The sequence below is a fragment of the Oncorhynchus nerka genome, linkage group LG19 (genome assembly GCF_034236695.1).
Source record: "Oncorhynchus nerka isolate Pitt River linkage group LG19, Oner_Uvic_2.0, whole genome shotgun sequence".
In the NCBI taxonomy this organism is placed as follows: domain Eukaryota; kingdom Metazoa; phylum Chordata; class Actinopteri; order Salmoniformes; family Salmonidae; genus Oncorhynchus; species Oncorhynchus nerka.
In genome coordinates, this window is record NC_088414.1 from 50,176,315 (window position 1) to 50,202,814 (window position 26,500).

Here is a 26,500-nt window from a genome sequence, read left to right on the forward strand (position 1 = left end):
TACCCAGCATTCCTTCAACTGCTGGAGTGAATACCCAGCATTCCTTCAACTGCTGGAGTGAATACCCAGCATTCCTTCAACTGCTGGAGTGAATGCCCAGCATTCCTTCAACTGCTGGAGTGAATGCCCAGCATTCCTTCCACTGCTGGAGTGAAATTCAATTTATTGGACATGATTTGGAAAGGTACACACCTGTCTATATAAGGTCCCACAGTTGGCAGTGCATGTCAGAGCAAAAACCAAGCCTTGATGTCGAAAGAAATTGTCCGTAGAGCTCTGAGACAGGATTGTGTTGATGCACATATCTGGGGAAGGGTACCAAAACATTTCGGCAGCATTGAAGGTCCTAGAACACATTGTCCTCCATCATTCTTAAACGGAAGAAGTTTGGAACCACCAAGACTCTTCCTAGAGGTGGCCGCCCGGCCAAACTGAGCAATCGAGGGAGAAGGGCCTTGGTCAGGGAGGTAACCAAGAACCCAATGGTCACTCTGACAGAGCTCCAGAGTTCCTCTGTGGAGATGGGAAAACCTTCCAGAAGGACAACCATCTCTGCAGCACTCCACCAATCATTGAAGCTTGCCTGGAGGGTTGTTAACACAGTGTCCAAAGAAGGGCCAGAAGTATACAGAATGGTGTTGTCTGCGTAGAGGTGGATCAGAGACTCACCAGCAGCAAGAATGACATCATTGATGTATACAGAGAAGAGAGTCGGTCCGAGAATTGAACCCTGTAGCACCCCCATAGAGACTGACTGAACTCTGTCAGAGAAGTAGTTGGTGAACCAGGCGAGGCAGTCATTTGAGAAACCAAGGCTGTTGAGTCTGCATAAGAATGTGGTGATTGACAGAGTCGAAAGCCTTGGCCAGGTTGATGAATACGGCTGCACAGTATTGTCTCTTATCGATGGCGGTTATGATGTCATTTAGGACCTTGAGCGTGGCTGAGGTGCACCCATGACCAGCTCTGAAACCAGATTGCATAGCGGAGAAGGTACGATGGGATTCGAAATGGTCGGTAGTCTGTTTGTTATCTTTGCTTTCAAAGACCTTAGAAAGGCATGGTAGGATAGATATAGGTCTGTAGCAGTTTGGGTCAAGAGTGTCCCCCCCTTCGAAGAGTGGGATGACCACGGCAGCTTTAAATCTTTGGGGATCTCGGACGATACGAAAGAGAGGTTGAACAGGCCAGTAATAGGGGTAGCAACCATTTCGGAGGATAATTTTAGAAAGAAGGGGTCCAGATTGTCTAGCCCGGCTGATTTGTAGGGGTCCAGATTGTCTAGCCCGGCTGATTTGTAGGGGTCCAGACTGTCTAGCCCGGCTGATTTGTAGGGGTCCAGATTGTCTAGCCCGGCTGATTTGTAGGGGTCCAGATTGTCTAGCCCGGCTGATTTGTAGGGGTCCAGATTGTCTAGCCTGGCTGATTTGTAGGGGTCCAGATTGTCTAGCCCGGCTGATTTGTAGGGGTCCAGACTGTCTAGCCCAGCTGATTTATAGGGGTCCAGATTGTCTAGCCTGGCTGATTTGTAGGGTAGGGGTCCAGATTGTCTAGCCCGGCTGATTTGTAGGGGTCCAGATTGTCTAGCCCGGCTGATTTGTAGGGGTCCAGATTGTCTAGCCTGGCTGATTTGTAGGGGTCCAGATTGTCTAGCCCGGCTGATTTGTAGGGGTCCAGACTGTCTAGCCTGGCTGATTTGTAGGGGTCCAGATTGTCTAGCCCGGCTGATTTGTAGGGATCCAGATTGTCTAGCCCGGCTGATTTGTAGGGGTCCAGATTGTCTAGCCCGGCTGATTTGTAGGGGTCCAGATTGTCTAGCCCGGCTGATTTGTAGGGGTCCAGATTGTCTAGCCCGGCTGATTTGTAGGGATCCAGATTGTCTAGCCCGGCTGATTTGTAGGGGTCCAGATTGTCTAGCCCGGCTGATTTGTAGGGGTCCAGATTGTCTAGCCCGGCTGATTTGTAGGGGTCCAGATTGTCTAGCCCGGCTGATTTGTAGGGGTCCAGATTGTCTAGCCCGGCTGATTTGTAGGGGTCCAGATTGTCTAGCTGATTTGGCTGATTTGTAGGGGTCCAGATTGTCTAGCCCGGCTGATTTGTAGGGGTCCAGATTGTCTAGCCCGGCTGATTTGTAGAGGTCCAGATTGTCTAGCCCGGCTGATTTGTAGGGGTCCAGATTGTCTAGCCCGGCTGATTTGTAGAGGTCCAGATTGTCTAGCCCGGCTGATTTGTAGGGGTCCAGATTGTCTAGTCCTGTGATTTGTAGAGGTCCAGATTGTCTAGCCCGGCTGATTTGTAGGGGTCCAGATTGTCTAGCCCGGCTGATTTGTAGGGGTCCAGATTGTCTAGCCCGGCTGATTTGTAGGGGTCCAGATTTTGCAGCTCTTTCAGAACATCAGCTATCTGGATTTGGGTGAAGTAGAAATGGTGGGGGCTTGGGCAGGTTGCTGTGGGGGGTGCCGGGCATTTGACCGGGGTAGGGGTAGCCAGGTGGAACGCATGGCCAGCCGTAGAGAAATGCTTATTGAAATTCTCAATTATCGCAATTAATTAATACTGGAACACTGGTCACCTTAATACTGGAACACTGGTCACCTTAATGCTGGAACACTGGTCACCTTAATGCTGGAACACTGGTCACCTTAATGCTGGAACACTGGTCACCTTAATGCTGGAACACTGGTCACCTTAATACTGGAACACTGGTCACCTTAATACTGGAACACTGGTCACCTTAATACTGGAACACTGGTCACCTTAATACTGGAACACTAGTCACCTTAATACTGGAACACTGGTCACCTCAATACTGGAACACTGGTCACCTCAATACTGGAACACTGGTCACCTCAATGCTGGAACACTGGTCACCTTAATGCTGGAACACTGGTCACCTTAATGCTGGAACACTGGTCACCTTAATGCTGGAACACTGGTCACCTTAATGCTGGAACACTGGTCACCTTAATGCTGGAACACTGGTCACCTTAATGCTGGAACACTGGTCACCTTAATACTGGAACACTGGTCACCTTAATACTGGAACACTGGTCACCTTAATACTGGAACACTGGTCACCTTAATGCTGGAACACTGGTCACCTTAATGCTGGAACACTGGTCACCTTAATGCTGGAACACTGGTCACCTCAATACTGGAACACTGGTCACCTCAATGCTGGAACACTGGTCACCTTAATGCTGGAACACTGGTCACCTTAATGCTGGAACACTGGTCACCTTAATGCTGGAACACTGGTCACCTTAATGCTGGAACACTGGTCACCTTAATGCTGGAACACTGGTCACCTTAATGCTGGAACACTGGTCACCTTAATGCTGGAACACTGGTCACCTTAATGCTGGAACACTGGTCACCTTAATGCTGGAACACTGGTCACCTTAATGCTGGAACACTGGTCACCTTAATGACGTTTACATACATTTACACATTTCATATGTCTATACAGTATTTATTCTACTGTATTTTAGTCAATGCTACCCCGACATGGCTCGTCCTAATGTTTATATATTCTTAATTCCATTATTTTATTTTGAAATTTGTGTGTATTGTTGTGAATTGTTATATATTACTGCACTGTTGGAGCTAGGAACACAAGCATTTAGTTAGATATTACTGCACTGTTGGAGCTAGGAACACAAGCATTTAGTTAGATATTACTGCACTGTTGGAGCTAGGAACACAAGCATTTAGTTAGATACTACTGCACTGTTGGAGCCAGGAACACAAGCATTTAGTTAGATACTACTGCACTGTTGGAACTAGGAACACAAGCATTTAGTTAGATACTACTGTACTGTTGGAGCCAGGAACACAAGCATTTAGTTAGATACTACTGCACTGTTGGAGCTAGGAACACAAGCATTTAGTTAGATATTACTGCACTGTTGGAGCTAGGAACAAGCATTTAGTTAGATACTACTGCACTGTTGGAGCTAGAAACACAAGCATTTAGTTAGATACTACTGCACTGTTGGAGCTAGAAACACAAGCATTTAGTTAGATACTACTGCACTGTTGGAGCTAGAAACACAAGCATTTAGTTAGATACTACTGCACTGTTGGAGCTAGAAACACAAGCATTTAGTTAGATATTACTGCACTGTTGGAGCTAGAAACACAAGCATTTAGTTAGATACTACTGCACTGTTGGAGCCAGGAACACAAGCATTTAGTTAGATACTACTGCACTGTTGGAACTAGGAACACAAGCATTTAGTTAGATACTACTGCACTGTTGGAGCTAGGAACACAAGCATTTAGTTAGATACTACTGTACTGTTGGAGCTAGGAACACAAGCATTTAGTTAGATATTACTGCACTGTTGGAGATAGAAACACAAGCATTTAGTTAGATACTACTGTACTGTTGGAGCTAGGAACACAAGCATTTAGTTAGATACTACTGTACTGTTGGAGCTAGAAACACAAGCATTTAGTTAGATACTACTGTACTGTTGGAGCCAGGAACACAAGCATTTAGTTAGATACTACTGCACTGTTGGAGCTAGGAACACAAGCATTTAGTTAGATATTACTGCACTGTTGGAGCTAGGAACAAGCATTTAGTTAGATACTACTGCACTGTTGGAGCTAGAAACACAAGCATTTAGTTAGATACTACTGCACTGTTGGAGCTAGAAACACAAGCATTTAGTTAGATACTACTGCACTGTTGGAGCTAGAAACACAAGCATTTAGTTAGATACTACTGCACTGTTGGAGCTAGAAACACAAGCATTTAGTTAGATATTACTGCACTGTTGGAGCTAGGAACACAAGCATTTAGTTAGATACTACTGCACTGTTGGAGCTAGAAACACAAGCATTTAGTTAGATACTACTGCACTGTTGGAGCTAGAAACACAAGCATTTAGTTAGATACTACTGCACTGTTGGAGCTAGAAACACAAGCATTTAGTTAGATACTACTGTACTGTTGGAGCTAGAAACACAAGCATTTAGTTAGATACTACTGCACTGTTGGAGCTAGGAACACAAGCATTTAGTTAGATACTACTGTACTGTTGGAGCTAGGAACACAAGCATTTAGTTAGATACTACTGCACTGTTGGAGCTAGAAACACAAGCATTTAGTTAGATACTACTGCACTGTTGGAGCTAGGAACACAAGCATTTAGTTAGATACTACTGTACTGTTGGAGCTAGAAACACAAGCATTTAGTTAGATACTACTGCACTGTTGGAGCTAGGAACACAAGCATTTAGTTAGATACTACTGCACTGTTGGAGCTAGAAACACAAGCATTTAGTTAGATACTACTGCACTGTTGGAGCTAGAAACACAAGCATTTAGTTAGATACTACTGCACTGTTGGAGCTAGAAACACAAGCATTTAGTTAGATACTACTGCACTGTTGGAGCTAGGAACACAAGCATTTAGTTAGATACTACTGTACTGTTGGAGCTAGAAACACAAGCATTTAGTTAGATACTACTGCACTGTTGGAGCTAGAAACAAGCATTTAGTTAGATACTACTGCACTGCTAGGAACACAAGCATTTAGTTAGATATTACTGCACTGTTGGAGCTGGGAACACAAGCATTTAGTTAGATATTACTGCACTGTTGGAGCTGGGAACACAAGCATTTAGTTAGATACTACTGCACTGTTGGAGCTAGAAACACAAGCATTTAGTTAGATATTACTGCACTGTTGGAGCTGGGAACACAAGCATTTAGTTAGATACTACTGCACTGTTGGAGCTAGAAACACAAGCATTTAGTTAGATATTACTGCACTGTTGGAGCTAGAAACACAAGCATTTAGTTAGATACTACTGCACTGTTGGAGCTAGGAACACAAGCATTTAGTTAGATACTACTGCACTGTTGGAGCTAGGAACACAAGCATTTAGTTAGATACTACTGCACTGTTGGAGCTAGGAACACAAGCATTTAGTTAGATACTACTGCACTGTTGGAGCTAGAAACACAAGCATTTAGTTAGATACTACTGCACTGTTGGAGCTAGAAACACAAGCATTTAGTTAGATAGTACTGCACTGTTGGAGCTAGAAACACAAGCATTTAGTTAGATACTACTGTACTGTTGGAGCTAGGAACACAAGCATTTAGTTAGATACTACTGCACTGTTGGAGCTAGAAACACAAGCATTTAGTTAGATACTACTGTACTGTTGGAGCTAGAAACACAAGCATTTAGTTAGATACTACTGTACTGTTGGAGCTAGAAACACAAGCATTTAGTTAGATACTACTGCACTGTTGGAGCTAGAAACACAAGCATTTAGTTAGATACTACTGCACTGTTGGAGCTAGAAACACAAGCATTTAGTTAGATACTACTGTACTGTTGGAGCTAGAAACACAAGCATTTAGTTAGATACTACTGCACTGTTGGAGCTAGAAACACAAGCATTTAGTTAGATACTACTGCACTGTTGGAGCTAGGAACACAAGCATTTAGTTAGATACTACTGTACTGTTGGAGCTAGAAACACAAGCATTTAGTTAGATACTACTGCACTGTTGGAGCTAGGAACACAAGCATTTAGTTAGATACTACTGCACTGTTGGAGCTAGAAACACAAGCATTTAGTTAGATACTACTGCACTGTTGGAGCTAGAAACACAAGCATTTAGTTAGATACTACTGCACTGTTGGAGCTAGGAACACAAGCATTTAGTTAGATACTACTGCACTGTTGGAGCTAGGAACACAAGCATTTAGTTAGATACTACTGCACTGTTGGAGCTGGGAACACAAGCATTTAGTTAGATACTACTGCACTGTTGGAGCTGGGAACACAAGCATTTAGTTAGATATTACTGCACTGTTGGAGCTAGAAACACAAGCATTTAGTTAGATACTACTGCACTGTTGGAGCTAGAAACACAAGCATTTAGTTAGATACTACTGCACTGTTGGAGCTAGAAACACAAGCATTTAGTTAGATACTACTGCACTGTTGGAGCTAGGAACACAAGCATTTAGTTAGATACTACTGCACTGTTGGAGCTAGAAACACAAGCATTTAGTTAGATACTACTGCACTGTTGGAGCTAGAAACACAAGCATTTAGTTAGATACTACTGCACTGTTGGAGCTAGAAACACAAGCATTTAGTTAGATACTACTGCACTGTTGGAGCTAGAAACACAAGCATTTAGTTAGATACTACTGTACTGTTGGAGCTAGAAACACAAGCATTTAGTTAGATACTACTGCACTGTTGGAGCTAGAAACACAAGCATTTAGTTAGATACTACTGCACTGTTGGAGCTAGAAACACAAGCATTTAGTTAGATACTACTGCACTGTTGGAGCTAGGAACACAAGCATTTAGTTAGATACTACTGCACTGTTGGAGCTAGAAACACAAGCATTTAGTTAGATACTACTGCACTGTTGGAGCTAGAAACACAAGCATTTAGTTAGATACTACTGCACTGTTGGAGCTAGAAACACAAGCATTTAGTTAGATACTACTGCACTGTTGGAGCTAGAAACACAAGCATTTAGTTAGATACTACTGTACTGTTGGAGCTAGAAACACAAGCATTTAGTTAGATACTACTGCACTGTTGGAGCTAGAAACACAAGCATTTAGTTAGATACTACTGCACTGTTGGAGCTAGAAACACAAGCATTTAGTTAGATACTACTGCACTGTTGGAGCTAGGAACACAAGCATTTAGTTAGATATTACTGCACTGTTGGAGCTGGGAACACAAGCATTTAGTTAGATACTACTGCACTGTTGGAGCTAGAAACACAAGCATTTAGTTAGATACTACTGCACTGTTGGAGCTAGGAACACAAGCATTTAGTTAGATACTACTGTACTGTTGGAGCTAGAAACACAAGCATTTAGTTAGATACTACTGCACTGTTGGAGCTAGAAACAAGCATTTAGTTAGATACTACTGCACTGCTAGGAACACAAGCATTTAGTTAGATATTACTGCACTGTTGGAGCTGGGAACACAAGCATTTAGTTAGATACTACTGCACTGTTGGAGCTAGAAACACAAGCATTTAGTTAGATATTACTGCACTGTTGGAGCTGGGAACACAAGCATTTAGTTAGATACTACTGCACTGTTGGAGCTAGAAACACAAGCATTTAGTTAGATATTACTGCACTGTTGGAGCTAGAAACACAAGCATTTAGTTAGATACTACTGCACTGTTGGAGCTAGGAACACAAGCATTTAGTTAGATACTACTGCACTGTTGGAGCTAGGAACACAAGCATTTAGTTAGATACTACTGCACTGTTGGAGCTAGGAACACAAGCATTTAGTTAGATACTACTGCACTGTTGGAGCTAGAAACACAAGCATTTAGTTAGATACTACTGCACTGTTGGAGCTAGAAACACAAGCATTTAGTTAGATACTACTGCACTGTTGGAGCTAGAAACACAAGCATTTAGTTAGATACTACTGTACTGTTGGAGCTAGAAACACAAGCATTTAGTTAGATACTACTGTACTGTTGGAGCTAGAAACACAAGCATTTAGTTAGATACTACTGCACTGTTGGAGCTAGAAACACAAGCATTTAGTTAGATACTACTGCACTGTTGGAGCTAGAAACACAAGCATTTAGTTAGATACTACTGTACTGTTGGAGCTAGAAACACAAGCATTTAGTTAGATACTACTGCACTGTTGGAGCTAGAAACACAAGCATTTAGTTAGATACTACTGCACTGTTGGAGCTAGGAACACAAGCATTTAGTTAGATACTACTGTACTGTTGGAGCTAGAAACACAAGCATTTAGTTAGATACTACTGCACTGTTGGAGCTAGGAACACAAGCATTTAGTTAGATACTACTGCACTGTTGGAGCTAGAAACACAAGCATTTAGTTAGATACTACTGCACTGTTGGAGCTAGAAACACAAGCATTTAGTTAGATACTACTGCACTGTTGGAGCTAGGAACACAAGCATTTAGTTAGATACTACTGCACTGTTGGAGCTAGGAACACAAGCATTTAGTTAGATACTACTGCACTGTTGGAGCTAGGAACACAAGCATTTAGTTAGATACTACTGCACTGTTGGAGCTGGGAACACAAGCATTTAGTTAGATATTACTGCACTGTTGGAGCTAGAAACACAAGCATTTAGTTAGATACTACTGCACTGTTGGAGCTAGAAACACAAGCATTTAGTTAGATACTACTGCACTGTTGGAGCTAGAAACACAAGCATTTAGTTAGATACTACTGCACTGTTGGAGCTAGAAACACAAGCATTTAGTTAGATACTACTGCACTGTTGGAGCTAGGAACACAAGCATTTAGTTAGATACTACTGTACTGTTGGAGCTAGAAACACAAGCATTTAGTTAGATACTACTGCACTGTTGGAGCTAGGAACACAAGCATTTAGTTAGATACTACTGCACTGTTGGAGCTAGAAACACAAGCATTTAGTTAGATACTACTGCACTGTTGGAGCTAGAAACACAAGCATTTAGTTAGATACTACTGCACTGTTGGAGCTAGGAACACAAGCATTTAGTTAGATACTACTGCACTGTTGGAGCTAGGAACACAAGCATTTAGTTAGATACTACTGCACTGTTGGAGCTAGGAACACAAGCATTTAGTTAGATACTACTGCACTGTTGGAGCTAGGAACACAAGCATTTAGTTAGATACTACTGCACTGTTGGAGCTAGGAACACAAGCATTTAGTTAGATACTACTGCACTGTTGGAGCTGGGAACACAAGCATTTAGTTAGATATTACTGCACTGTTGGAGCTAGAAACACAAGCATTTAGTTAGATACTACTGCACTGTTGGAGCTAGAAACACAAGCATTTAGTTAGATACTACTGCACTGTTGGAGCTAGGAACACAAGCATTTAGTTAGATACTACTGCACTGTTGGAGCTAGGAACACAAGCATTTAGTTAGATACTACTGCACTGTTGGAGCTAGGAACACAAGCATTTAGTTAGATACTACTGCACTGTTGGAGCTAGAAACACAAGCATTTAGTTAGATACTACTGCACTGTTGGAGCTGGGAACACAAGCATTTAGTTAGATACTACTGCACTGTTGGAGCTAGGAACACAAGCATTTAGTTAGATACTACTGCACTGTTGGAGCTAGAAACACAAGCATTTAGTTAGATACTACTGCACTGTTGGAGCTGGGCACACAAGCATTTTGCTACATCCTGCAATATCATCTGCTAAATATGTGTATGTGACCAATAACATTTTGATTTGATTTGAGCAAATATCTTCCTGCCTTCTGCCAAACCTGGTCTGATATCACAAAGAGGATCATCCTGTCCCTCTGGGGATTTAGATAATGAAACATTAGGCAGATTCCCAGTTTGGAGCTGTTTTTGGGGTGGCAGATTCCCAGTTTGGAGCTGTTTTTGGGGTGGCAGATTCCCAGTTTGGAGCTGTTTTTGGGGTGGCAGATTCCCAGTTTGGAGCTGTTTTTGGGGTGGCAGATTCCCAGTTTGGAGCTGTTTTTGGGATGGCAGATTCCCAGTTTGGAGCTGTTTTTGGGGTGGCAGATTCCCAGTTTGGAGCTGTTTTTGGGATGGCAGATTCCCAGTTTGGAGCTGTTTTTGGGATGGCAGATTCCCAGTTTGGAGCTGTTTTTGGGGTGGCAGATTCCCAGTTTGGAGCTGTTTTTGGGGTGGCAGATTCCCAGTTTGGAGCTGTTTTTGGGGTGGCAGATTCCCAGTTTGGAGCTGTTTTGGGATGGCAGATTCCCAGTTTGGAGCTGTTTTTGGGGTGGCAGATTCCCAGTTTGGAGCTGTTTTTGGGATGGCAGATTCCCAGTTTGGAGCTGTTTTTGGGGTGGCAGATTCCCAGTTTGGAGCTGTTTTTGGGGTGGCAGATTCCCAGTTTGGAGCTGTTTTTGGGATGGCAGATTCCCAGTTTGGAGCTGTTTTTGGGATGGCAGATTCCCAGTTTGGAGCTGTTTTTACGCACCAATAACCTGTGTTCTCTTTTGGTGATGTCACCGTTATGCATGCCCTTGGTGACAGTCTGTTGATTACAGCCAAAACTTATTTTGTGGGGTTTGTAAGTGAGTCTCTTTTACAATGTCTGATCAATCAGTTGCCTGGGAACTTCGGTCTCATAGACAGTGTAGTCGTGTACAGTAACAGTTGCCTGGGAACTTCGGTCTCATAGACAGTGTAGTCATGTACAGTAACAGTTGCCTGGGAACTTCGGTCTCATAGACAGTGTAGTCATGTACAGTAACAGTTGCCTGGGAACTTCGGTCTCATAGACAGTGTAGTCATGTACAGTAACAGTTGCCTGGGAACTTCGGTCTCATAGACAGTGTAGTCATGTACAGTAACAGTTGCCTGGGAACTTCGGTCTCATAGACAGTGTAGTCATGTACAGTAACAGTTGCCTGGGAACTTCGGTCTCATAGACAGTGTAGTCATGTACAGTAACAGTTGCCTGGGAACTTCGGTCTCATAGACAGTGTAGTCATGTACAGTAACAGTTGCCTGGGAACTTCGGTCTCATAGACAGTGTAGTCATGTACAGTAACAGTTGCCTGGGAACTTCGGTCTCATAGACAGTGTAGTCATGTACAGTAACAGTTGCCTGGGAACTTCGGTCTCATAGACAGTGTAGTCATGTACAGTAACAGTTGCCTGGGAACTTCGGTCTCATAGACAGTGTAGTCATGTACAGTAACAGTTGCCTGGGAACTTCGGTCTCATAGACAGTGTAGTCATGTACAGTAACAGTTGCCTGGGAACTTCGGTCTCATAGACAGTGTAGTCATGTACAGTAACAGTTGCCTGGGAACTTCGGTCTCATAGACAGTGTAGTCGTGTACAGTAACAGTTGCCTGGGAACTTCGGTCTCATAGACAGTGTAGTCGTGTACAGTAACAGTTGCCTGGGAACTTCGGTCTCATAGACAGTGTAGTCGTGTACAGTAACAGTTGCCTGGGAACTTCGGTCTCATAGACAGTGTAGTCGTGTACAGTAACAGTTGCCTGGGAACTTCGGTCTCATAGACAGTGTAGTCGTGTACAGTAACAGTTGCCTGGGAACTTCGGTCTCATAGACAGTGTAGTCGTGTACAGTAACAGTTGCCTGGGAACTTCGGTCTCATAGACAGTGTAGTCGTGTACAGTAACAGTTGCCTGGGAACTTCGGTCTCATAGACAGTGTAGTCGTGTACAGTAACAGTTGCCTGGGAACTTCGGTCTCATAGACAGTGTAGTCGTGTACAGTAACAGTTGCCTGGGAACTTTGGTCTCATAGACAGTGTAGTCGTGTACAGTAACAGTTGCCTGCGAACTTCGGTCTCATAGACAGTGTAGTCATGTACAGTAACAGTTGCCTGGGAACTTCGGTCTCATAGACAGTGTAGTCGTGTACAGTAACAGTTGCCTGGGAACTTCGGTCTCATAGACAGTGTAGTCGTGTACAGTAACAGTTGCCTGGGAACTTCGGTCTCATAGACAGTGTAGTCGTGTACAGTAACAGTTGCCTGGGAACTTCGGTCTCATAGACAGTGTAGTCGTGTACAGTAACAGTTGCCTGGGAACTTCGGTCTCATAGACAGTGTAGTCATGTACAGTAACAGCGTCTCCCTTGTCTGCTGGGAGGATGAATATTCGTATGTATATATTTTCTGTAACTAATTCACACCGTACTGGCGTCCAGCTTGTTTTCTTTAATATCACCATTTTAGAGAAATAGCGTCCGTACACTGAGACGACTTCATCTCAATGTATTTTCAATGGCAGTCGACACTCCGGGTGAGGAGGGGGAAAGGGATGGGGGAGAGGGGTGAGGAGGGGGAAAGGGATGGGGGAGAGGGGTGAGGAGGGGGAAAGGGATGGGGGAGAGGGGTGAGGAGGGGGAAAGGGGTGAGGAGGGGGAAAGGGGTGGGGGAGAGGGGTGAGGAGGGGGAAAGGGATGGGGGAGAGGGGTGAGGAGGGGGAAAGGGATGGGGGAGAGGGGTCAGGAGGGGGAGAGGGGTGAGGAGGGGGAAAGGGATGGGGGAGAGGGGTGAGGAGGGGGAAAGGGGTGGGGACACAGAATTAAATCGATTTTAATGAACATTTCAATCCCAGTAATTGAATGCATCTCTGTGTCTGAGGGGTGGAGGACAGGAAGACAATTGAAAATGTCTTGACTTGTTTCCCCCCCCTCTCGCACGCCCTCTCTCCCTCTCCCCCCGCCCCCCTCTCTCCCTCTCCTCGCGCCCCCCACTCTCCCTCTCCTCGCGCCCCCCCACTCTCCCTCATCCCTTTACCTCATCTAGGGGAGAGTGTGTTGGTGTGTAAGGAGGCGGAGCGTCAAAAGGGTGTGTGTCTTCTCCAGGGCTCTCTGCAGCCAATCAGCAGCTGCCTGGTGAAGAGGGAGGGGGAGGGCCTAACCACCAGCATGCTCCGAGCCATCCTGGAGGTACTGACCTCTAACCCCTGAATTATTTTCCCACACCTGCTTTCTGTGTATCCCTAATTTACTCAAGTCTTTCCTTTATTCTGGCCGTTACCTGCACATACCTGTACCTGTCACCTACAGTATATACCTGTACCTGTCACCTACAGTATGTACCTGTACCTGTCACCTACAGTATGTACCTGTACCTGTCACCTACAGTATGTACCTGTACCTGTCACCTACAGTATGTACCTGTCACCTACAGTATGTACCTGTCACCTACAGTATGTACCTGTACCTGTCACCTACAGTATGTACCTGTACCTGTCACCTACAGTATGTACCTGTACCTGTCACCTACAGTATGTACCTGTACCTGTCACCTACAGTATGTACCTGTCACCTACAGTATGTACCTGTACCTGTCACCTACAGTATATACCTGTCACCTACAGTATGTACCTGTACCTGTCACCTACAGTATATACCTGTCACCTACAGTATGTACCTGTACCTGTCACCTACAGTATATACCTGTACCTGTCACCTACAGTATGTACCTGTACCTGTCACCTACAGTATATACCTGTCACCTACAGTATATACCTGTACCTGTCACCTACAGTATGTACCTGTACCTGTCACCTACAGTATGTACCTGTCACCTACAGTATGTACCTGTCACCTACAGTATGTACCTGTCACCTACAGTATGTACCTGTCACCTACAGTATGTACCTGTCACCTACAGTATGTACCTGTCACCTACAGTATGTACCTGTCACCTACAGTATGTACCTGTACCTGTCACCTACAGTATGTACCTGTCACCTACAGTATGTACCTGTCACCTACAGTATGTACCTGTCACCTACAGTATGTACCTGTCACCTACAGTATGTACCTGTCACCTACAGTATGTACCTGTCACCTACAGTATATACCTGTCACCTACAGTATATACCTGTCACCTACAGTATATACCTGTCACCTACAGTATATACCTGTACCTGTCACCTACAGTATGTACCTGTCACCTACAGTATGTACCTGTCACCTACAGTATGTACCTGTCACCTACAGTATGTACCTGTCACCTACAGTATGTACCTGTCACCTACAGTATGTACCTGTCACCTACAGTATGTACCTGTCACCTACAGTATGTACCTGTCACCTACAGTATATACCTGTCACCTACAGTATATACCTGTACCTGTCACCTACAGTATGTACCTGTACCTGTCACCTACAGTATATACCTGTCACCTACAGTATGTACCTGTACCTGTCACCTACAGTATGTACCTGTCACCTACAGTCTATACCTGTACCTGTCACCTACAGTCTATACCTGTACCTATACCTGTCACCTACAGTATGTACCTGTCACCTACAGTATGTACCTGTCACCTACAGTATGTACCTGTCACCTACAGTATGTACCTGTCACCTACAGTATATACCTGTCACCTACAGTATATACCTGTCACCTACAGTATGTACCTGTCACCTACAGTATGTACCTGTCACCTACAGTATATACCTGTCACCTACAGTATGTACCTGTCACCTACAGTATATACCTGTCCCTGTCACCTACAGTATATACCTGTACCTGTCACCTACAGTATATACCTGTCACCTACAGTATGTACCTGTACCTGTCACCTACAGTATATACCTGTACCTGTCACCTACAGTATATACCTGTACCTGTCACCTACAGTATATACCTGTCACCTACAGTCTATACATGTACCTGTCACCTACAGTATGTACCTGTACCTGTCACCTACAGTATATACCTGTCCCTGTCACCTACAGTATATACCTGTACCTGTCACCTACAGTATATACCTGTACCTGTCACCTACAGTATATACCTGTACCTGTCACCTACAGTATATACCTGTCACCTACAGTATGTACCTGTACCTGTCACCTACAGTATATACCTGTACCTGTCACCTACAGTATGTACCTGTCACCTACAGTATGTACCTGTCACCTACAGTATATACCTGTACCTGTCATCTACAGTATATACCTGTCACCTACAGTCTATACATGTACCTGTCACCTACAGTATGTACCTGTACCTGTCACCTACAGTCTATACATGTACCTGTCACCTACAGTCTATACATGTACCTGTCACCTACAGTATATACCTGTACCTGTCACCTACAGTATATACCTGTCCCTGTCACCTACAGTATATACCTGTACCTGTCACCTACAGTATATACCTGTACCTGTCACCTACAGTATATACCTGTACCTGTCACCTACAGTATGTACCTGTCACCTACAGTATGTACCTGTCACCTACAGTCTGTACATGTACCTGTCACCTACAGTATGTACCTGTCACCTACAGTCTATACATGTACCTGTCACCTACAGTATGTACCTGTACCTGTCACCTACAGTATGTACCTGTCACCTACAGTATATACCTGTCACCTACAGTATATACCTGTCACCTACAGTATATACCTGTCACCTACAGTATATACATGTACCTGTCACCTACAGTATATACCTGTCACCTACAGTATATACCTGTCACCTACAGTATATACCTGTCACCTACAGTATATACCTGTCACCTACAGTATATACCTGTCACCTACAGTATATACCTGTCACCTACAGTATATACCTGTCACCTACAGTATATACCTGTACCTGTCACCTACAGTATGTACCTGTCACCTACAGTATGTACCTGTCACCTACAGTATATACCTGTCACCTACAGTATATACCTGTCACCTACAGTATATACCTGTACCTGTCACCTACAGTATATACCTGTCACCTACAGTATGTACCTGTACCTGTCACCTACAGTATATACCTGTACCTGTCACCTACAGTATGTACCTGTCACCTACAGTATGTACCTGTCACCTACAGTATATACCTGTCACCTACAGTATATACCTGTCACCTACAGTATATACCTGTCACCTACAGTATATACCTGTACCTGTCACCTACAGTATGTACCTGTACCTGTCACCTACAGTATATACCTGTACCTGTCACCTACAGTCTATACATGTACCTGTCACCTATAGTATATACCTGTACCTGTCACCTATAGTATATACCTGTACCTGTCACCTACAGTATATACCTGTCCCTGTCACCTACAGTATATACCTGTCACCTACAGTATATACCTGTCCCTGTCACCTACAGTATATACCTGTCACCTACAGTATGTACCTGTCACCTACAGTATATACCTGTCACCTACAGTATATACCTGTCACCTACAGTATGTACCTGTACCTGTCACCTACAGTATATACCTGTACCTGTCACCTACAGTATGTACCTGTACCTGTCACCTACAGTATGCACCTGTCACCTACAGTATATACCTGTCACCTACAGTATATACCTGTCACCTACAGTATGTACCTGTCACCTACAGTATGTACCTGTACCTGTCACCTACAGTATATACCTGTACCTGTCACCTACAGTATATACCTGTACCTGTCACCTACAGTATATACCTGTACCTGTCACCTACAGTATGTACCTGTACCTGTCACCTACAGTATGTACCTGTACCTGTCACCTACAGTATGTACCTGTACCTGTCACCTACAGTATGTACCTGTACCTGTCACCTAAGGTATGTACCTGTATCTGTCACCTACAGTATGTACCTGTCACCTACAGTATGTACCTGTCACCTACAGTATGTACCTGTCACCTACAGTATGTACCTGTACCTGTCACCTACAGTATATACCTGTCACCTACAGTATGTACCTGTCACCTACAGTCTATACCTGTACCTGTCACCTACAGTCTGTACCTGTCACCTACAGTATATACCTGTCACCTACAGTCTATACATGTACCTGTCACCTACAGTATGTACCTGTACCTGTCACCTACAGTATATACCTGTCACCTACAGTCTATACATGTACCTGTCACCTACAGTATATACCTGTCACCTACAGTATGTACCTGTACCTGTCACCTACAGTATATACCTGTCACCTACAGTATGTACCTGTACCTGTCACCTACAGTATATACCTGTCACCTACAGTATGTACCTGTACCTGTCACCTACAGTATATACCTGTCACCTACAGTATATACCTGTCACCTACAGTCTATACATGTACCTGTCACCTACAGTATATACCTGTCACCTACAGTATATACCTGTCACCTACAGTCTATACATGTACCTGTCACCTACAGTATATACCTGTACCTGTCACCTACAGTATATACCTGTCACCTACAGTATATACCTGTCACCTACAGTATGTACCTGTACCTGTCACCTACAGTATGTACCTGTCACCTACAGTATATACCTGTCACCTACAGTATATACCTGTCACCTACAGTATATACCTGTCCCTGTCACCTACAGTATATACCTGTCACCTACAGTATATACCTGTCACCTACAGTATATACCTGTACCTGTCACCTACAGTATATACCTGTCACCTACAGTCTATACCTGACACCTACAGTATGTACCTGTCACCTACAGTCTATACATGTACCTGTCACCTACAGTATGTACCTGTCACCTACAGTATGTACCTGTCACCTACAGTATATACCTGTCACCTACAGTATGTACCTGTCACCTACAGTCTATACATGTACCTGTCACCTACAGTATGTACCTGTCACCTACAGTATGTACCTGTCACCTACAGTATATACCTGTCACCTACAGTATGTACCTGTCACCTACAGTATATACCTGTCACCTACAGTATATACCTGTACCTGTCACCTACAGTATATACCTGTCACCTACAGTATGTACCTGTCACCTACAGTCTATACCTGTACCTGTCACCTACAGTCTGTACATGTACCTGTCACCTACAGTCTGTACATGTACCTGTCACCTACAGTATGTACCTGTACCTGTCACCTACAGTATATACCTGTCACCTACAGTATATACCTGTCCCTGTCACCTACAGTATATACCTGTACCTGTCACCTACAGTATATACCTGTACCTGTCACCTACAGTATATACCTGTCACCTACAGTATGTACCTGTCACCTACAGTCTATACATGTACCTGTCACCTACAGTATGTACCTGTCACCTACAGTATGTACCTGTCACCTACAGTATATACCTGTACCTGTCACCTACAGTATATACCTGTCACCTACAGTATGTACCTGTCACCTACAGTCTATACATGTACCTGTCACCTACAGTATGTACCTGTCACCTACAGTCTATACATGTACCTGTCACCTACAGTATATACCTGTCACCTACAGTATATACCTGTCACCTGTACCAGTCACCTACATGTACCTGTCACCTACAGTATGTACCTGTCACCTACAGTATGTACCTGTACCTGTCACCTACAGTATATACCTGTCACCTACAGTATATACCTGTCACCTACAGTCTATACATGTACCTGTCACCTACAGTATATACCTGTCACCTACAGTATGTACCTGTACCTGTCACCTACAGTATATACATGTACCTGTCACCTACAGTATATACCTGTCACCTACAGTATATACCTGTCACCTACAGTATATACCTGTCACCTACAGTATATACCTGTCACCTACAGTATATACCTGTCACCTACAGTATATACCTGTCACCTACAGTATATACCTGTCACCTACAGTATATACCTGTCACCTACAGTATATACCCTGTCACCTACAGTATATACCTGTCACCTACAGTATATACCTGTCACCTACAGTATATACCTGTCACCTACAGTATATACCTGTCACCTACAGTATATACCTGTCACCTACAGTATATACCTGTCACCTACAGTATATACCTGTCACCTACAGTATGTACCTGTCACCTACAGTATGTACCTGTCACCTACAGTATATACCTGTCACCTACAGTATATACCTGTCACCTACAGTATGTACCTGTACCTGTCACCTACAGTATATACCTGTACCTGTCACCTACAGTATGTACCTGTACCTGTCACCTACAGTATGCACCTGTCACCTACAGTATATACCTGTCACCTACAGTATGTACCTGTACCTGTCACCTACAGTATATACCTGTACCTGTCACCTACAGTATGTACCTGTACCTGTCACCTACAGTATGCACCTGTCACCTACAGTATATACCTGTCACCTACAGTATGTACCTGTCACCTACAGTATGTACCTGTCACCTACAGTATGTACCTGTACCTGTCACCTACAGTATATACCTGTACCTGTCACCTACAGTATATACCTGTACCTGTCACCTACAGTATGTACCTGTACCTGTCACCTACAGTATGTACCTGTCACCTACAGTATGTACCTGTCACCTACAGTATGTACCTGTCACCTACAGTATGTACCTGTACCTGTCACCTACAGTATGTACCTGTACCTGTCACCTACAGTATATACCTGTCACCTACAGTATATACCTGTCACCTACAGTATATACCTGTCACCTACAGTCTATACCTGTACCTGTCACCTACAGTCTGTACCTGTCACCTACAGTCTATACATGTACCTGTCACCTACAGTATGTACCTGTACCTGTCACCTACAGTATATACCTGTCACCTACAGTCTATACATGTACCTGTCACCTACAGTATATACCTGTCACCTACAGTATGTACCTGTACCTGTCACCTACAGTATATACCTGTCACCTACAGTATGTACCTGTACCTGTCACCTACAGTATATACCTGTCACCTACAGTCTATACATGTACCTGTCACCTACAGTATATACCTGTCACCTACAGTCTATACATGTACCTGTCACCTACAGTATATACCTGTCACCTACAGTATATACCTGTCACCTACAGTCTATACATGTACCTGTCACCTACAGTATATACCTGTACCTGTCACCTACAGTATATACCTGTCACCTACAGTATATACCTGTCACCTACAGTATGTACCTGTACCTGTCACCTACAGTATATACCTGTCACCTACAGTATATACCTGTCCCTGTCACCTACAGTATATACCTGTCACCTACAGTATATACCTGTCCCTGTCACCTACAGTATATACCTGTACCTGTCACCTACAGTATATACCTGTACCTGTCACCTACAGTATATACCTGTCACCTACAGTATGTACCTGTACCTGTCACCTACAGTATATACCTGTACCTGTCACCTACAGTATATACCTGTCACCTACAGTATGTACCTGTACCTGTCACCTACAGTATATACCTGTACCTGTCACCTACAGTATATACCTGTCACCTACAGTCTATACATGTACCTGTCACCTACAGTATGTACCTGTACCTGTCACCTACAGTATGTACCTGTCACCTACAGTCTATACATGTACCTGTCACCTACAGTATGTACCTGTACCTGTCACCTACAGTCTATACATGTACCTGTCACCTACAGTATATACCTGTACCTGTCACCTACAGTATATACCTGTCACCTACAGTATATACCTGTCCCTCACCTACAGTCACCTACAGTATACCTGTACCTGTCACCTACAGTATGTACCTGTACCTGTCACCTACAGTATATACCTGTACCTGTCACCTACAGTATATACCTGTACCTGTCACCTACAGTATGTACCTGTCACCTACAGTATGTACCTGTCACCTACAGTCTATACATGTACCTGTCACCTACAGTATGTACCTGTCACCTACAGTCTATACATGTACCTGTCACCTACAGTATATACCTGTCACCTACAGTCTATACATGTACCTGTCACCTACAGTATGTACCTGTCACCTACAGTATATACCTGTCACCTACAGTATATACCTGTCACCTACAGTCTATACATGTACCTGTCACCTACAGTCTATACCTGTCACCTACAGTATGTACCTGTCACCTACAGTATATACCTGTCACCTACAGTATATACCTGTCAACCTGTCACCTACAGTATATACCTGTCACCTACAGTATATACCTGTCACCTACAGTATATACCTGTCACCAGTATATACCTGTCACCTACAGATATACCTGTCACCCAGTATACCTGTACCTGTCACCTACAGTATATACCTGTCACCTACAGTATATACCTGTCACCTACAGTATATACCTGTCACCTACAGTATATACCTGTCACCTACAGTATATACCTGTCACCTACAGTATATACCTGTCACCTACAGTATATACCTGTCACCTACAGTATATACCTGTCACCTACAGTATATACCTGTCACCTATAGTATATACCTGTACCTGTCACCTACAGTATATACCTGTCCCTGTCACCTACAGTATATACAGTATATACCTGTCCCTGTCACCTACAGTATATACCTGTCACCTACAGTATGTACCTGTCACCTACAGTATATACCTGTCACCTACAGTATATACCTGTCACCTACAGTATGTACCTGTACCTGTCACCTACAGTATATACCTGTCACCTACAGTATATACCTGTCACCTACAGTATGTACCTGTCACCTACAGTATGTACCTGTACCTGTCACCTACAGTATATACCTGTACCTGTCACCTACAGTATATACCTGTACCTGTCACCTACAGTATGTACCTGTACCTGTCACCTACAGTAGTCTATACATGTACCTGTCACAGTATGTACCCTGTACCTGTCACCTACAGTATATACCTGTCACCTACAGTCTATACATGTACCTGTCACCTACAGTATATACCTGTCACCTACAGTCTATACATGTACCTGTCACCTACAGTATATACCTGTCACCTACAGTATATACCTGTCACCTACAGTCTATACATGTACCTGTCACCTACAGTATATACCTGTACCTGTCACCTACAGTATGTACCTGTCACCTACAGTATGTACCTGTCACCTACAGTATGTACCTGTACCTGTCACCTACAGTATATACCTGTCACCTACAGTATATACCTGTACCTGTCACCTACAGTATATACCTGTCACCTACAGTATGTACCTGTCACCTACAGTATATACCTGTACCTGTCACCTACAGTATATACCTGTACCTGTCACCTACAGTATATACCTGTCACCTACAGTATGTACCTGTACCTGTCACCTACAGTATATACCTGTACCTGTCACCTACAGTATATACCTGTCACCTACAGTATGTACCTGTACCTGTCACCTACAGTATATACCTGTACCTGTCATCTACAGTATATACCTGTCACCTACAGTCTATACATGTACCTGTCACCTACAGTATGTACCTGTACCTGTCACCTACAGTATGTACCTGTCACCTACAGTCTATACATGTACCTGTCACCTACAGTATGTACCTGTACCTGTCACCTACAGTCTATACATGTACCTGTCACCTACAGTATATACCTGTACCTGTCACCTACAGTATATACCTGTCACCTACAGTATATACCTGTCCCTGTCACCTACAGTATATACCTGTACCTGTCACCTACAGTATATACCTGTACCTGTCACCTACAGTATATACCTGTACCTGTCACCTACAGTATGTACCTGTACCTGTCACCTACAGTATGTACCTGTCACCTACAGTATGTACCTGTCACCTACAGTCTATACATGTACCTGTCACCTACAGTATGTACCTGTCACCTACAGTCTATACATGTACCTGTCACCTACAGTATATACCTGTCACCTACAGTATATACCTGTCACCTACAGTCTATACATGTACCTGTCACCTACAGTATGTACCTGTCACCTACAGTATATACCTGTCACCTACAGTATATACCTGTCACCTACAGTCTATACATGTACCTGTCACCTACAGTCTATACCTGTCACCTACAGTATGTACCTGTCACCTACAGTATATACCTGTCACCTACAGTATATAGTCACCTACAGTATATACCTGTCACCTACAGTATATACCTGTCACCTACAGTACCTGTCACCTACAGTATATACCTGTCACCTACAGTATATACCTGTCACCTACATATACCTGTCACCTACAGTATATACCTGTCACCTACAGTATATACCTGTCACCTACAGTATATACCTGTCACCTACAGTATATACCTGTCACCTACAGTATATACCTGTCACCTACAGTATATACCTGTCACCTACAGTATATACCTGTCACCTACAGTCTATACCTGTCACCTACAGTATGTACCTGTCACCTACAGTATATACCTGTACCTGTCACCTACAGTATATACCTGTCACCTACAGTATATACCTGTCACCTACAGTATATACCTGTCCCTGTCACCTACAGTATATACCTGTCACCTACAGTATGTACCTGTCACCTACAGTATATACCTGTCACCTACAGTATATACCTGTCACCTACAGTATGTACCTGTACCTGTCACCTACAGTATATACCTGTCACCTACAGTATATACCTGTCACCTACAGTATGTACCTGTCACCTACAGTATGTACCTGTACCTGTCACCTACAGTATATACCTGTACCTGTCACCTACAGTATGTACCTGTCACCTACAGCATGTACCTGTACCTGTCACCTACAGTATGTACCTGTACAGTATGTACCTGTCACCTACAGTATGTACCTGTCACCTACAGTATGTACCTGTCACCTACAGTATGTACCTGTCACCTACAGTATGTACCTGTCACCTACAGTATGTACCTGTCACCTACAGTATGTACCTGTCACCTACAGTATATACCTGTACCTGTCACCTACAGTATATACCTGTACCTGTCACCTACAGTATGTACCTGTACCTGTCACCTACAGTATATACCTGTACCTGTCACCTACAGTATATACCTGTCACCTACAGTATATACCTGTCACCTACAGTATATACCTGTACCTACAGTATACCTGTCACCTACAGTATATACCTGTCACCTACAGTATGTACCTACCTGTCACCTACAGTATATACCTGTCACCTACAGTATATACCTGTCACCTACAGTCTATACATGTACCTGTCACCTACAGTATGTACCTGTACCTGTCACCTACAGTACCTGTCACCAGTATATACCTGTCACCTACAGTCTATACATGTACCTGTCACCTACAGTATGTACCCTGTACCTGTCACCTACAGTATATACCTGTCACCTGTACCAGTATGTACCTGTCACCTACAGTATACATGTACCTGTCACCTACAGTATGTACCTGTACCTGTCACCTACAGTATATACCTGTCACCTACAGTCTATACATGTACCTGTCACCTACAGTATGTACCTGTACCTGTCACCTACAGTATATACCTGTCACCTACAGTATGTACCTGTACCTGTCACCTACAGTATATACCTGTCACCTACAGTCTATACATGTACCTGTCACCTACAGTATATACCTGTCACCTACAGTATATACCTGTCACCTACAGTCTATACATGTACCTGTCACCTACAGTATATACCTGTCACCTACAGTATATACCTGTCACCTACAGTCTATACATGTACCTGTCACCTACAGTATATACCTGTCACCTACAGTATATACCTGTACCTGTCACCTACAGTATGTACCTGTCACCTACAGTATATACCTGTCACCTACAGTATGTACCTGTACCTGTCACCTACAGTATGTACCTGTACCTGTCACCTACAGTATATACCTGTCACCTACAGTATATACCTGTCACCTACAGTATATACCTGTCACCTACAGTATATACCTGTACCTGTCACCTACAGTATATACCTGTACCTGTCACCTACAGTATATACCTGTACCTGTCACCTACAGTATATACCTGTACCTGTCACCTACAGTATATACCTGTACCTGTCACCTACAGTATATACCTGTCACCTACAGTATGTACCTGTACCTGTCACCTACAGTATATACCTGTACCTGTCATCTACAGTATATACCTGTCACCTACAGTCTATACATGTACCTGTCACCTACAGTATGTACCTGTACCTGTCACCTACAGTATGTACCTGTCACCTACAGTATGTACCTGTCACCTACAGTCTATACATGTACCTGTCACCTACAGTATATACCTGTACCTGTCACCTACAGTCTATACATGTACCTGTCACCTACAGTATATACCTGTACCTGTCACCTACAGTATATACCTGTCACCTACAGTATATACCTGTACCTGTCACCTACAGTATATACCTGTACCTGTCACCTACAGTATATACCTGTACCTGTCACCTACAGTATACCTGTACCTGTCACCTACAGTATACCTGTACCTGTCACCTACAGTATGTACCTGTCACCTACAGTCACCTACAGTCTATACATGTACCTGTCACCTACAGTAGTATACCTGTCACCCTGTCACCTACAGTATATACCTGTCACCTACAGTCTATACATGTACCTGTCACCTACAGTATATACCTGTCACCTACAGTATATACCTGTCACCTACAGTATATACCTGTCACCTACAGTCTATACATGTACCTGTCACCTACAGGCTATACCTGTCACCTACAGTATATACCTGTCACCTACAGTATATACCTGTCACCTACAGTATATACCTGTCACCTACAGTATATACCTGTCACCTACAGTATATACCTGTCACCTACAGTATATACCTGTCACCTACAGTATATACCTGTCACCTACAGTATATACCTGTCACCTACAGTATATACCTGTCACCTACAGTATATACCTGTCACCTACAGTATATACCTGTCACCTACAGTATATACCTGTCACCTACAGTATATACCTGTCACCTACAGTATGTACCTGTCACCAGTATGCACCTGTACAGTATATACCTGTCACCTACAGTATATACCTGTACCTGTCACCTACAGTATATACCTGTCACCTACAGTATGTACCTGTACCTGTCACCTACAGTATATACCTGTCACCTACAGTCTATACATGTACCTGTCACCTATAGTATATACCTGTACCTGTCACCTACAGTATATACCTGTACCTGTCACCTACAGTATATACCTGTACCTGTCACCTACAGTATATACCTGTCACCTACAGTATATACCTGTACCTGTCACCTACAGTATATACCTGTCACCTACAGTATGTACCTGTCACCTACAGTATA

General features: G+C 43.6%; 1 protein-coding gene across 1 annotated transcript in view; it reads left to right on the forward strand.

Annotated features, from left to right (window-relative positions):
• The window catches only part of polq (polymerase (DNA directed), theta), a gene marked incomplete at its 3' end in the record, with an annotated part of 110,776 nt that overhangs the window by 42,518 nt on the left and 41,758 nt on the right, over window positions 1-26,500 (forward strand). The window contains 2 exon segments of the mRNA XM_065005067.1: window positions 11,118-11,160; window positions 13,302-13,444. Of these exon segments, the coding sequence (XP_064861139.1) occupies window positions 11,118-11,160; window positions 13,302-13,444 (186 nt within the window).